Source organism: Gadus macrocephalus, chromosome 16 (genome assembly GCF_031168955.1).
Source record: "Gadus macrocephalus chromosome 16, ASM3116895v1".
NCBI lineage: Eukaryota > Metazoa > Chordata > Actinopteri > Gadiformes > Gadidae > Gadus > Gadus macrocephalus.
Genome location: NC_082397.1, coordinates 19,149,880 through 19,163,695, shown reverse-complemented (window position 1 = coordinate 19,163,695; position 13,816 = coordinate 19,149,880). Strand labels below are relative to the sequence as shown.

General features: G+C 49.6%; 1 protein-coding gene across 13 annotated transcripts in view; it reads left to right on the top strand.

Annotated features, from left to right (window-relative positions):
* Window positions 1-13,813, top strand: part of phldb1b (pleckstrin homology-like domain, family B, member 1b) — a 69,531-nt gene extending 55,718 nt beyond the window's left edge. For 9 of the 13 annotated variants that reach the window (XM_060075477.1, XM_060075476.1, XM_060075480.1 and 6 more), the window contains 13 exons: window positions 390-500; window positions 1,271-1,360; window positions 1,934-2,095; window positions 2,339-2,476; window positions 5,093-5,209; window positions 6,114-6,216; window positions 6,494-6,538; window positions 7,264-7,651; window positions 7,915-8,005; window positions 8,800-8,946; window positions 9,517-9,736; window positions 11,806-11,891; window positions 13,006-13,813. In XM_060075477.1, coding sequence (XP_059931460.1) covers window positions 390-500; window positions 1,271-1,360; window positions 1,934-2,095; window positions 2,339-2,476; window positions 5,093-5,209; window positions 6,114-6,216; window positions 6,494-6,538; window positions 7,264-7,651; window positions 7,915-8,005; window positions 8,800-8,946; window positions 9,517-9,736; window positions 11,806-11,891; window positions 13,006-13,146 — 1,839 coding nt within the window. In that variant the 3' untranslated portion in view covers window positions 13,147-13,813. The remainder of the gene's footprint in view (window positions 1-389; window positions 501-1,270; window positions 1,361-1,933; window positions 2,096-2,338; window positions 2,477-5,092; window positions 5,210-6,113; window positions 6,217-6,493; window positions 6,539-7,263; window positions 7,652-7,914; window positions 8,006-8,799; window positions 8,947-9,516; window positions 9,737-11,805; window positions 11,892-13,005) is intronic. The other 4 variants (XM_060075486.1, XM_060075478.1, XM_060075474.1 and 1 more) reach the window with 3 other exon arrangements.
* Window positions 13,814-13,816: the final 3 nt, after the last annotated feature.

The window sequence follows — 13,816 nt, the reverse complement described above, 5'->3', positions numbered from 1 at the left end:
CTAGACCTTAACATAGACAGGGTCAGGATAGACTTTAACATAGATAGGGTCAGGATAGACTTTAACATAGATAGGGTCAGGATAGACTTTAACATAGATAGGGTCAGGATAGACTTTAACATAGATGGGGTCAGGATAGACTTTAACATAGATAGGGTCAGGATAGACTAACATAAATAGGGTCAGGATAGGCTTTAACATAGATAGGTTCATTATAGACTTTAACATAGATGGGGTCAGGATAGACTTTAACATAGATAGGTTCATTATAGACTTTAACATAGATGGGGTCAGGATAGACTTTAACATAGATAGGTTCATTATAGACTTTAACATAGATAGGGTTGGGGTCCCGGGACAGAAGGTGACCATGTTCCTCTGTCCCCAAGGAGAAGGTGTGTGTTCTGGAGGGCCAGGCGCACCAGCTGGGTCTCCAGGCCTCCCAGGAGTCTGAGAGGGTGGCCTCGGAGCGGACTCGGGCCCTGCAGATGCTGCAGAAGGTGGGTGCTATGTTTGGCCGTGGGGCTGAAAGCCTTGTCTGACAAGCTCATTACAAGTGCCTGTTTCTATAAACCCCGGGCTATCGTCTGACCGCGACCGTCCTTCCCCAGGCTGCTCTTCGGTGCGCCGAAGAGCAGTCTGGGGCGCACCGTTTTGTTTTAATATTCTTTGGTGGTGCTTCAGGTCCAGGCGGCATTTTGGCTGATCTCTATAAACAGATATCACAGTGGATCCAAAGCTGAGTCGATGATAGCCAGTGCCCTCTTGGATTGTTGCTCCGCACACACGCGGTTAAACTTGAACATGATTGGTCAATACCACTTGGACTACGAACCAATACCAAAATCTGGTCTTTTGGCCTACAGATTCGGCATAAGATATTTGTTTATAGAGATCCCTGTCTTGCTAATGGTCTGAGTGTCGTGCATTATAATGATGTTAATATTTAGTGTTACAATATTGTCTAAAATGGGTCAGATTCTGACCAGCTCAGATCCTGGAAGGCATTCAATCAGAATGCCATAGTCTACGTTAAAAAGTATCGATGAAACATTGTTGATTTGGCTATCTGTTAAAAGAAAATCAGTGATATCTCCATGTTGCCAAGCTCAAAGCTATGAGATGCCCCTCATGGAATTCCTTAATATGCAAATCAAGTTGACAATAATCCCCATTCTGATCTGGTTTCTCAGCAGAATCTGTGTTTCAATGTTGCTGGAGGATGTGGACGGCTTCTCTAACTCTTGTCTGCATTGTATTTATTCCTTAGGAGAAAGAGCGACTCTCGGTTCTGGAGAAGAGATACCACAGTCTGACGGGAGGACGGACCTTTCCCAAGCCCTGCAGCACCATGAAAGAGGTGAGAGAACGACGGCCGACAGCCAGAGCAAACACTGACTGGCGGTGAGCTGCTTCTGTTAGACGTGTTCAGCGTGTTCATCCGGTGCATTTAGAATTGTGGTGCTGAGTAAACGTTGTGCGATCCTAAACCGTTGCGCTGCAATCCGTTCTCCTGCTCTAATTGCTCATCTTCTGATCAACCTCTGAATTCGAGGGGGGTCTGCCACTGAGGGGGTCTTCGGGGCAGACCACAGGGTTAAAGGGGTCCTCCAGATATAAACCGTCAACTTGCGTCTGCTGTCTTACCCTCAGTCAGACACCTTGCTCATTTCCTAAGTCGTCATTGTCCGTCCAGAAGGGGACTTTTGAATTACTTTCCCAAGTCTGTGTCTTTAACCCTCTATTTCTCTTGTTCTCCTTCTGCTCCTCCTTCTGCTCCTCCTTCTGCTCCTCCTTCTGCTCCTCCTTCTGCTCCTTCTTCTGCTCCTTCTTCTGCTCCTTCTTCTGCTCCTCCTTCTGCTCCTTCTTCTGCTCCTCCTTGCTGCTGTCTCCTTGCTGATGCCCCAACCCCTCCCTCCGCCGGCCTGTGAAGGAGTATGTGACGGTGGGCCAGCTCAGCCAGATGTACGGGATGCCTAAGGTGGAGTCGTCCCCCACCTCTCCTCCCCATCGCCCCCTGCAGGCCAGCGCCGGGGACCGCGTCTTCCCCCGCCTCCCCTCTTTGTACCGCTCCACCCCCTGTCTCTCTATGGAGGTGTGTGTGTGTGTGTGTGTGTGTGTGTGTGTGTGTGTGTGTGTGTGGTCAGTTTCTGACTGCCCCTTTTAAGACCCTCCTCCTTTTTTCCTTTGAGTCTGGGCCACAATCTGATTCTTGTTTCTGTCCCTCTCTGCTTTGCTTACTTGTTGTGTTCTCTTCTTCTACTCTCCTCCCGTCACACTTTCCTGTCTTCCACGCGGCACCGTCCTCCTCTTCCTCCTCCTCCTTTTCTACTGTCAGTCGGAGGCCCGTAGGCCAAGCATCCCAATGCTAGATTTAGAGCAGTGGTACCGGGAGGTGATGGCGGCTGGGCAGGCCAACCAGCTCTGTCCTGTACCTCCTCTCTCTGCTAAGTCGCTTTCAGGCCACAAGCTACAGGTACACGGGATGAGACTTCCTCCTATTTTCTCCTCCCACTCCTTTTCTCTCTCCCACTCTTTCTCTCTCTGTTTCTGCAACTGTACAATACTGACAGCACCTTGCCAGTAAAACACTCAGAGTGTGTGGGTGTGTGTGTGTGTGCGTCTTTTTGTGCGTGTATGTCTGCATGTGATTTGGGGATGAAGTGTATTGACTCGTTAGGGGGGGGGAAGGGAAGTAACACACACAACCCGGTGGATTGGGATTGTAATTATTGTGCAGACATGGTGGTGTAATTAACGTAGAGGAAATGAAAGGACCAGATATGAAAGGGCATTGTCCCAAGTGTGTGTGTGTGTGTGTGTGTGTGTGTGTGTGTGTGTGTGTTAAGCATAGCTTTAACTAGTGATCACCCGATATATCGGCCGATATTTGCGTTTTTTACGTGTATCGGTATCGGCCGATTGTCGATTAAAGAATTGCCGTGATTTACAGTTCAATAAATGTTCATTTTTTTTAATTGACACATGGTAACAGTTGTTATCATCATTGTGTCATTTTTATGATGTAAATTGAGGGGGGCTTAGCCTGGAAATCCAGGACCACATCTAGAAAACTAGGGTCTGGCAACGAGTAATGATAATGGCCCAACTCGAGGGATGGCACCAAGCATGCATTTGAAAATATCACTGGATAACACTACGACCAATCAGATTAATACAAGGGGTGACGTATCCAGACCAGTGGAGCTAACCAATAGATAAGACTCTTGCCGTATCCGGTCGGTAAACAGCAACACTTTTGGCCCTCCTAGATTGATACATCGATGTGATTGATTAATGTTCTGGGCCAGAGGAGGCCAAGAATGTACACGAGTATATAGCTCGTTCCCAGAGTGACTCGCTGAGCAAATTCAAATTGTGCTCTCGCGAGAACTCTGGATTTCTAGGGTATTATCGGCTCCAAATATCGGCTTAAGAAAATCGGTATCGGCGTATCAGTTATCGGCTAAGGCTGATGAAAAAAAAATCGGTATCGGTATCGGCCCTAAAAATCGGTGTCGGTCGATCCCTAGGTCTAACCACCTTGTATGAGCTTAAGTTGCATCTTGTGGATTAGATCTCTGTGTTTGGGAGACCCCAAGTTGAGTGATGACATTGTCCCTTGTCGAGGTGCATGATATTAGTTCATGTCCCCCCTCTGATGGAGTGTAGCATCTCCCATAGCTGTATCTTTGCTTTGGCCAATCCGAGTTCGACCAAACCTCCCTGGCCAGGTTGATTTCTCCAACACGCCCACAAACTAACAAATGCACACCGTTGAAAAGGCGCTGGCCGGGGCAGACCTTATGATCCTGTGGTCTGAGCCAACACGTCCTTCAACATCGTAGCAGTAACATCGTTGAGGTCTGAGCCAACACCGCCTTCAACATCGTATAGTAGTAACATCGTTGAGGTCTGAGCCAACACCTCCTTCAACATCGGTAGTACGCTCAAGTGCAACTCGCAAAGGATGTTTACCTGTTCAAATAACTTTATTTTTTAATATAAAGTTTTGATGCATTGCTGGGTTTTAAGAGGATTTTTTTTTTTATAATTTTATATTCCAAAAGCTTTTATCTGTACTTCGTGAATAGAATATTATTTGATGGGGTTTAAACATCGATCTTGTTGTTTTCTCCTATTTAAGCTATTGCATTGCAGCCAACTAGCAAAACAGAAACAGAAACGTATGACCTATTTAGCAGACTTTATAAATTATGACCTCTCAACGTAGCTCATTACATGATGAGTCCCACTCGAAGCTGAGCTAAAATGATCCGCAACCAATCCTTGTTTCCAACCTACACCCTATTTCTGATAGTTATGGGTCTAAGGGATTAACGCGGACAACAAGGTTTGAAATTGGTATTGAGTGAGCCTAAACTGTGAAAAAAGGATGCAGGTCAATCCTTTGGGGCGATTAGACCCAGTCAACGTACGTCTTCTAAAATTGCTTGTTGATCCTATCATCCTGGAAAGGATCCCTACAGAGAAAAAATACCTATTTCTTTAACTTTCGCCTGAGGCTGTTCTGTGTTTGTTGTCTCGCTCAAGGATAAGTCTCGCGAGAGTTGAGTTGTATCAGGAACGGTGGAAATGTGAGTGAGAGCTGGAGAGAGGAATGTTTGTTGTGGTGGATTACAGAAAGCATAGCTTTGTGCTATCTAAAGGTTCTGGGGAGGGAGAGTTGAGATTGAAATCATCATAGGGACACCTCCTTAAGTGAGACTTGCTCGGACACAACAACAAAGGTTTGAAAAACAGGTTGTATTGACGTAGTGGTCCTTTCCAGGAAGCTGGAATATAATAGGAGTCTGTCAGTGGCAGAAACAAGCAAGCTCTTTAAGAGGAAGGCAGCATGTTGCTGCAGATTACAGCTGCAACGTTCTCACTCAATACTGGACACATCTCAGAAACCGTGGTCAGTCCTTAGACCCTAATTGATCGGACCAAGGGTCCATGTTGAAAAATCCTGAAGTTCTCGTTTAACATCATCTCACTTTCTCTTGATCCATGAGATCTGAACGTTGCAAAAGGTTTCTGACTTTGCTTCAGCGGTTCCAGCTGACCTCCTCTTGCTCTTCGTTGTCAGGTGTTTCGCTCAAAGCAGGACACTGACGTGGGACTGTCCGTTCACCAGACTAAAGCTGGCTCTCCGTCCCTGCTCCACCACGGCCATGCAACGCTCGGCCGAAACTCATCCTCCAAGGTTAGTTTGATGAAGACTAAACTCATCCTCCAAGGTTAGTTTGATGAAGACTAAACTCATCCTCCAAGGTTAGTTTGATGAAGACTGGACTCATCCTCTAAGGTTAGTTTGATGAAGACTAAACTCATCCTCCAAGGTTAGTTTGATGAAGACTGGACTCATCCTCTAAGGTTAGTTTGAGGATTAAACTCATCCTCCAAGGTTAGTTTGAGGACTAAACTCATCCTCCAAGGTTAGTTTGAGGACTGAACTCATCCTTCAAGGTTAGTTTGAGGACTAAACTCACCCTCCAAGGTTAGTTTGATGAAGACTAAACTCATCCTCCAAGGTTAGTTTGAGGACTAAACTCATCCTCCAAGGTTAGTTTGATGAAGACTAAACTCATCCTCCAAGGTTAGTTTGAGGACTAAATTCATCCTCCAAGAGTTTTGTCCTCCAAGGTTAGTTTGAGGACTAACCTCATCCTCCAAGGTTATTTTGAGGACTAAACTCATCCTCCAAGGTTAGTTTGATGAAGACTCAACAGTTGTGTGGTTGCCTTTATTAGTATGAAGTAGTTCTTTACTACTTGTAGGCATTGGGTTAAGTAGGTACTTGGATAATGTGATATTTGCTGTGACTGTTGGGCACTACCACTCATACAAAGAAAGGAGGAGCCTTTATTTCTAATTGGTATGTATGATGCTACTCTGCACTCTCTGCCGGTGTTGTTAACTACTACTACTGTTGTTAACTCTTCACTAGCCAATCCGATAGCGATTGTTTGCTGGGATTGATGGCAGCCTCTATTGGAAGTGGCTTGTGATAAATACAAAATGGGAACCCAAAACAAGTGAGCATGTAAACGCCCACTTCTATGTATGTTTTTAGTGGTTTAACTTGTGGCAATCCTTGGGTCCCACAGAGTCCCCTTCTGGGGGCCAACAGCACCGGCAGTCTGCCCCGGAACCTGGCCGCCACGCTGCAGGACATAGAGAACAAGAGGCAGCTCGCCCTGCAGCAGAAAGGTGACCGCACGACTCCTCCACCTCCTCCACCACTTCCTACTGTACCACACACCTCCTCCTTCTCCTCCTCCTTTACCCCACCACAATCTCCTCCTCCTCCTCCTGCTGTACCACTCTCTGAGAGAAATGTGGTTTAGATTGGAACAGAGGCTTCACAGACCCATGTTGTTTTCAGAAGGCCGTGTTTGTCCTCAATTTCTATTTGTCACGTCCTTGCTCCCCCCACCTCTGTGTGGCTGTGTGTTCCTCCTATCTGGACACGTCTCTGTGTCCTCAGAGTCCCAGAGGCCTGGTGTACACTCCGTAGCGGAAGCCCCTGAAGGTAGCACTTGTTTATTTAGTTTTTTTACACTGAGATTGGTACTCTCTTTTATTCTCTTTTATTCAGCATCTCTTTCATCCCTTCTGCCATCTCTGCTCTTTGTCTGTCTCCCTCTCCATCCGTCCGCCTGCTCTCTGATGTTCCCTTTATGTCTGCTTGGGCCTTCAAATGAAATCACGCTCCTCTAGTATTCTGTTTTTTGGGAGAATCAATATTGCATGTTCAGCGCTACAGTGCAACGGTTTTTAGTTTGTACAAATATTTTGGCTCCAGCATTCTAAGGGTTTGATGATGTGCGATAAAGGGGCCCTCTCCACAGCCCTCGTTAAGGGTTTGATGATGTGTGATACAGGGGCCATCTCCACAGCCCCCATGGTTAGGAGGGGACGATGCTGTAGCTTGGGGCCCTTGAATCTGAAGCTGGTGGTGCTGAAGCTGGTGGTGCTGAAGCTGGTGGTGCTGAAGCTGGTGGTGCTGAAGCTGGTGGTGCTAAAGCTGGTGGGGCTGAAGCTGGTGGTGCTGAAGCTGGTGGTGCTGAAGCTGGTGGTGCTAAAGCTGGTGGGGCTGAAGCTGGTGGGGCTGTTACCTGGTGGGGTCTTCATAACAGAAGGTGGCTCTGTGGTGGTGGTGTCTCCATGCTGCTTCTAACAGTGAAGCCTCCTGACGGTGTCGCGGTCCCCCTGACGGTGTCGCGGTCCCCCTGACGGTGTTGTGGTGCTTTGCAGGGCAGCAGGTGATCGAGGAGCAGCGGCGGCGTCTGCTAGCCCTGAAGCAGCGGGCGGTGCTGGAGGCCCAGTGCCAGTGGGAGGCGCTGCGGGGCGCCCAGGCCCCGCCGGCCGCCGCCCCGTCCTCCCACTACCCGTCCTCCCAGTGCCAGTGGGAGGCGCTGCGGGGCGCCCAGCCGGCCCCCGCCCAGTCCTCCCAGTACTCCTCGGTCGCCGACGGGGGGGGCTCGCCCCACCTGATGCACCACTCCATCCTGCACCACCACCAGCACCAGGAGGGCGGAGGAGGGAGGCCCTACGACACGCTGAGCCTGGAGAGCTCCGACAGCATGGACACCAGCATCTCCACCGGCAACAACTCGGCCTGCTCACCTGACAACATGTCCAGGTGGGGACGTGCACGCACGCACGCGCACGGACACACACACACACACACACACACACGTGCGAACACACACCAACAAACACAAACAATATGCACATATGGGGACAAGAAAATATCATAATTGAAAAGATCATCAAAATCATATTGTATATGTGTGTGTGTGTGTATATATATATATATATATATATATATATATATATATATAAACCTGTAATAGCGTAACCCATTGATGCTGGTGGCTCACATTGTGGTCCTCTGGTCTTCAGCAGCAGTGGAATGGACGCCTTAAGGATCGAGGAGATGGGGAAGATGTTGAGGGAGGCCCAGCTGGAGAAGGCCAGGCTGATCGAGTCACGGGTAAGTTAAAGGGATGGGACCTGATCACCTTAACCAGATCACATCCCTTAACCAGCTGGGGAACGTGGGCAGTACATAGGGTTTAAAAGACATGTAATAACAGCAGAGACTACCCACAATGCATCCAGAGATCTCTGTCCACAACATCAAGCCCCTTCTCTCTCATGGGGGGCAGGCCCCAAAGACCTACGCCCCCCCCAGGCTCAACGCCTGCTGAGGCTGCTCCATGAGCACCACTACCCCCCACCGTGTGTGTGTGTGTGTGTGTGTGCGTGTATGTGTAAACCTTTTGTCATATTGTTGCCATAGCAGAGCCATTCTTGGGAGCAAGATGTATGCTTTGCCGACTTCTGAATTTTAAAACGCTGGGCATTGCTTGAGGGGATGCAGCATGCAATAATAATGAAGCCCTCCCCCACCAACCGTGTCCGAGCGTACGGAGACATCCATGTTTAATGGGGTTAGTTCTGGGATCCACGCAGCACTGTCTCTGAGAGGAAAGAACCATTGCACAAAGCAGGCAGCTCTAGTAAACTCCAACCCAAGTTCAAATGAGTATCTACGGTATTAAAACAATAATTTACAGCAATAAACACAAAAAAATGCACTGCTAATTTAATTCAATTTATAATTCACTAACCCAGTATTTAAAGGGACATTATATATGTGTACAGGCCATTGAAAATCAAGAGCCTAAAAAAAACACAGTCTGGTGACAATTTATTCCAAAAGCAATTTGGAGCAATTTGTCACAGAAGGGGAACAGGAATGAGGCGCGTGTGTCTGCGCTGCAGGAGCAGGAGTGCTTGGTGCGCAGCCGGCTGCTGGACGAGGAGAGGAGGAGGAGGGAGGAGGCAGAGCGGAGGCTGCAGGACGAGACCTGCCATCGGCAGCTGCTGGTGGAGAAGGAAGTGAAGATGAGGGCCAAGAACTTCTCCCAGGTGGGGAACAACGCGCACCAGCACACAGTCTGACAGCCCGACACGACCCCCTTGTTAGAATGCATTCAATAATCATTTGGGGGCGGCCCGATGGCTCACCGGGTAGCGTGTGTAACATTAAGGGCTGATTATGGTACCCTGACTCCGTCCGATGGATTGATTCGCATTTGCTCAGCATATCCATCTAGGAACCTTCCGTTGGAGAACTTTTGGGAAGGCGCGAAAATACCGGTTAGCTGATTGGATAAAGCATCCGTCCATCACCACCTATGCCATGTTGTTTAGCCTGAACAGTCTCTTCTCGTTGCGTCACACCTAAAACCCGCCTCAAAACCAACGCTGATTGGCCGGTCGTTTAGCGAACGTCTCCACATTTTTCCCATCGCAGGGTACCAGACTGATCCGCGAGGGAGATACAACGGAGCGCGCGGGATTTCTCGCCCGCGGTCCTTTGTCCCATAACCTCCTGTCTATCTCACTCTGTCTTAAAAACATGAAAATGCCCAAAAATATTCCAAACAAATAAATGGTAATAATCAATTGGATGGATTGACCCCCGACCCCCCGCAGGCCCGGCCCATGACGCGCTACCTCCCCATCCGCAAGGAGGAGTTTGACCTGCGCACGCACGTCGAGTCATCGGGCCACGGCGTGGACACCTGCTACCACGTCATCCTCACCGACAAGATGTGCAAGGGCTACCTGGTGAAGATGGGCGGCAAGATCAAGTCCTGGAAGAAGCGCTGGTTCGTGTTCGACCGCCTCAAGAGGACCTTCTCCTACTACGTCGGTAGGACTCTGGGTCCCCGTTAAGACCTTTCTGAGACGCCTCACGCGCTTTGCCTCGTCAGCGTGTCTCACTCCTCATCGGGGCCACGGTAGCCATTTTGCTAAACCACACACTGGCTTTCTGGGATCAACACCGGGGTTAGCCCCCTACTCTAGTGATGAGTGGAGACACCAGGGTTAGCCCCCTACTCTAGTGATGAGTGGAGACACCGGGGTTAGCCCCCTACTCTAGTGATGAGTGGAGACACCGGGGTTAGCCCCCTACTCTAGTGATGAGTGGAGACACCGGGGTTAGCCCCCTACTCTAGTGATGAGTGGAGACACCGGGGTTAGCCCCCTACTCTAGTGATGAGTGGTACAGACACCGGGGTTAGCCCCCTACTCTAGTGGTGAGTAGAGACACCGGGGTTAGCCCCCTACTCTAGTGATGAGTGGAGACACCGGGGTTAGCCCCCTACTCTAGTGATGAGTAGAGACACCGGGGTTAGCCCCCTACTCTAGTGGTGAGTACAGACACCGGGGGGTCAGGACCTCGGTTTAACGTCTCCTCTGAAAGATGGTGCTCTTCCACAGGACACTGTGTCCCGGGGGCGTTGGGGATATGACATGGCTTTGACAGATATATGTCGTAGGCTAGGGTTAGAGCGCCCCCTAATGGCCCTCCAACCCCTCTACAAGCACTAGCTGGTCTCCCAACGAACAATGGCCCGGGCCAGCCCTGCTTAGCTTCCCGAACCAGCATCTCAATGCAGAGGGAATCATGGTCCTGGCTTGTTTTTTGTATTATAAGTAGAAGTAGTATTCTTCTGAATGATGATGGAAGTGATTGATTCTGAGCGATCTGCTCTCTTAATCAAGTTAGATAATGGAGCCAAGGGTAAACTTATAGGTAGAATGGGATAATGTAAGCACAAAGTGTATAAAGTGAGAAGTGTTGTGAAGCGGTAGGGTTGAGATGGTTTGTGTGGTAGAGGTCACGGCGATTATGAGTGTATTATTATTAGCTGCACAGAGGAACTGAGCAGCTCTCTGAAGGCGTCCCATGTGTGTGTGTACAGTGACACCTGAGAATCTCAGCAGACAGCGGTGGCCCTGAACCCCAGTGTGGGGATGAGGAGGGTGTTTCTGGGAGAGAGCATCGCTCGCACAATCTCTAATGTAGTCATCCGCCGCGAGCGCTGGGACTCGTTAGGCCTGTAAGGCGTTCTCTCTTAGCTTTTTTCCGTGGCTTCAAAAGGCTCTGCTTGAAGTATGTTCTTCTCGCGCCGCGCTTTCAAGCAAAAGGCGCGTGGAGAATACCACATAGGTCGTTAGCATACGCAGCCAGCACCACAGGCGCTCTGAGGAGGAGGAGGCGGGGGGGTGGGGGGGGGGGAGCCATTAAGATGCAAGGCTCACCTCTCTACTTCTGTTGACCTTGAAACAAAGATTGGGGTGCAGGCAGAGGTGATGCCCAGCCACTCTGCCCTCCCCACCAGAGGGGGTATTCTCCCGAGACACGTCCCCCTGAAGAAGTCCCAACGCTTCGTTAGCACATAATGAGTCGGAGGGGGGGACCACATTTATTATTCCTCGAAATGATGATGCCTATGCGGCATGTGTACCTACCACTCTTAAGTAAGCGTACGCCAGTGTTTCTGCGCCTAAAGAAAGAGGGGAGAGTGTGAGAGGGATGGAGGGTTTGAGTTCCTCAGCTCCCCCTGCTGCTGTTCTGCAGTGGCTGATGAAATAAAACGCAACCATGTACCCGGCGAGTGTAAGAGCGCAAGGCAAGTCTGAAATACAATGAGCACGCTATTAGCTTAGGAAAACACTCTCGCACATGCCAGAGAAAAATAATTTGCTGCGGTTGTCTTTTTCCATCCATCATCACAAACAATATATGGGGGATCATCCGTTGTATTTCCCTCTTCCTTGGTAATGACTGAATCACCCTCGGTCCGCAACTCTATCCTCTGTGACACACGGATGGAGGAAGAAACCCCACCACTGGATGGGGTTCAAAGGCTCAGGCTTATATTTTGATCTGACCAGATTGTGTGCTCTTTTTTATTTTGTATTGTGGTGCAGACAAGCACGAGACCAAGCTGAAGGGGGTGATCTACTTCCAGGCGATCGAGGAGGTCTACTACGACCACCTGCGCAGTGCCACCAAGGTATGTCTCAGGAACATGTATTCCCGCTGACGGGGTTTTCCCAAACCTCTCTCCCTCTCGGTTAAGATCCCGCCCCCCCCCCCCCCCCCCCCCCCCCCCCCCCCCCGTGTGTGTGTGTGTGTGTGTGTGTGTGTGTGTGTGTGTGTGTGTGTATGTGTCTGTGTCTGTGTGTGTGTGTGTGTGTGTGTGTGTGTTCCAGCTGTCATGGTTGTGTCATGGCTCTTTTGAATGCTTGGGCTCCCAGTCCAGCCCGCATCCCGATGTGCGAGTGTGTCAGTGTGGGCGGCTGGTCCGCTTGGATGGCTGAAGCCTCCCACTCCTGCAGCCCTCAGAGGAACCCGCGGCACGCGGCTGACTGGACAGCTGTGGTCCCTGCTGCTGCAGGAGCGTTGTGGATGATGCCAGGCACCGCACGCGTCTAGCCCTCCTTGCGACGCGTGGTTGTTTGCTGCACACTAGAAGAGGCGGTACAGAGTCCGGCGATCGGTGGTTAAACACCTGTTCTAAACATCGCAGCTGTTTTACCCAGAAAGGCTTTAATTGGCACCAGGTGGTAAACGTATATATTTAGAAGCGAGTGGAGTGTGTATTATTTCTACTCTGGCTGTCGCTGCCCCCCTCCCAGTCGAGTGGCTTCCCCAGTGCCTTCCCCAGCTCTAGTGAGACCCCAGGCATGATGCTCCTCACAGCCTGCTGCTGGCTGTCTGTTCCGCTGCATACTAGGATGCATGCTTTACTGCATACTGCCTGGCTGTTTGGCATCATACTGCCTGTCTGTTTGGCATCATACTGGCTGGCCATTTGGCTGCATGCTTGGATGCACCAGCACAGAGCAGAGTGTAAACCAGTTAAGGGGTTTGCCTTTCCTTCTGTGCTCTGAACAGAATAAGAGGTAAAAGTGCTGTTTAAAACAACATGAAATCCTTATTCCTAGCTTTACATGCGATAAACAGGTTTCGGAATGTTACTATAACATTTGATTCCATTTTGTTTAATGTGTATTAGTATTATTGGTGAATAGGCCCCTTTACCTAGTACTTATGGAGGTTTTATGTGTCTTAGTATTCCCCGTGTTTGTGTGTGGCCACATGCTGATGACCACGTGTGTTTCCAGAGCCCCAACCCCTCCCTCACCTTCTGCGTGAAGACCCACGACCGCCTCTACTACATGGTGGCCCCCTCGCCCGAGGCCATGCGCATCTGGATGGACGTGATCGTCACCGGGGCGGAGGGCTACACCCAGTTCCTGAACTGATGTCCCCTACATAGCCCTGGACCCACAGGGCCGCCCGCTGCCTTCTGCAGGGAACTCTGGCTCACAGTGCACCCCCCTCTCCTCACTCCAAACGCCCACTCCGTCTCACTCTCTGCCCCCAGCCCAGCCACACCCACGCCCGCTCCGTCTCACTCTCCTCTTCACTCCGCCTACGCCAAGTGTCAGCGCCGGAAGGCACTGGACCTGGACCTGGGTCTAGACCTGGACCTTGAGCTTGACCTGAAACCGGACCTGGGCCTCGACCTAGACCTGGTGCTGCCAGACTATATTTGAAGCTCTTTCAAATACAATGGATTCAACTTGACAACCTTTCTATTATATATGGATTGACAGTCCGATACATACATTGATACATTTCTTCCCGTCTTCAGTGTCTGGCTCAAGTGGTACTTTCACTTTTGTTTCATTAATTGGTCATCAAGGCTCAAGTGTCGTTGGTGTTTCTCTGTTATGATTGACAGGTCAGTTCCGCTCGTGTAATTAGAAAGTTATGAAAAACTACATTTCACATGTATTTTATTGAGAGGTTTAGTATGTAAGGGTTGGATAATTAATTTCTACATTTTCTACTTTTTTGTTTGGATTTAAAAAGGGAGCCAACAGAGGACACACAAACACATTGTATATAAACCAAAATGGAACCAAACTT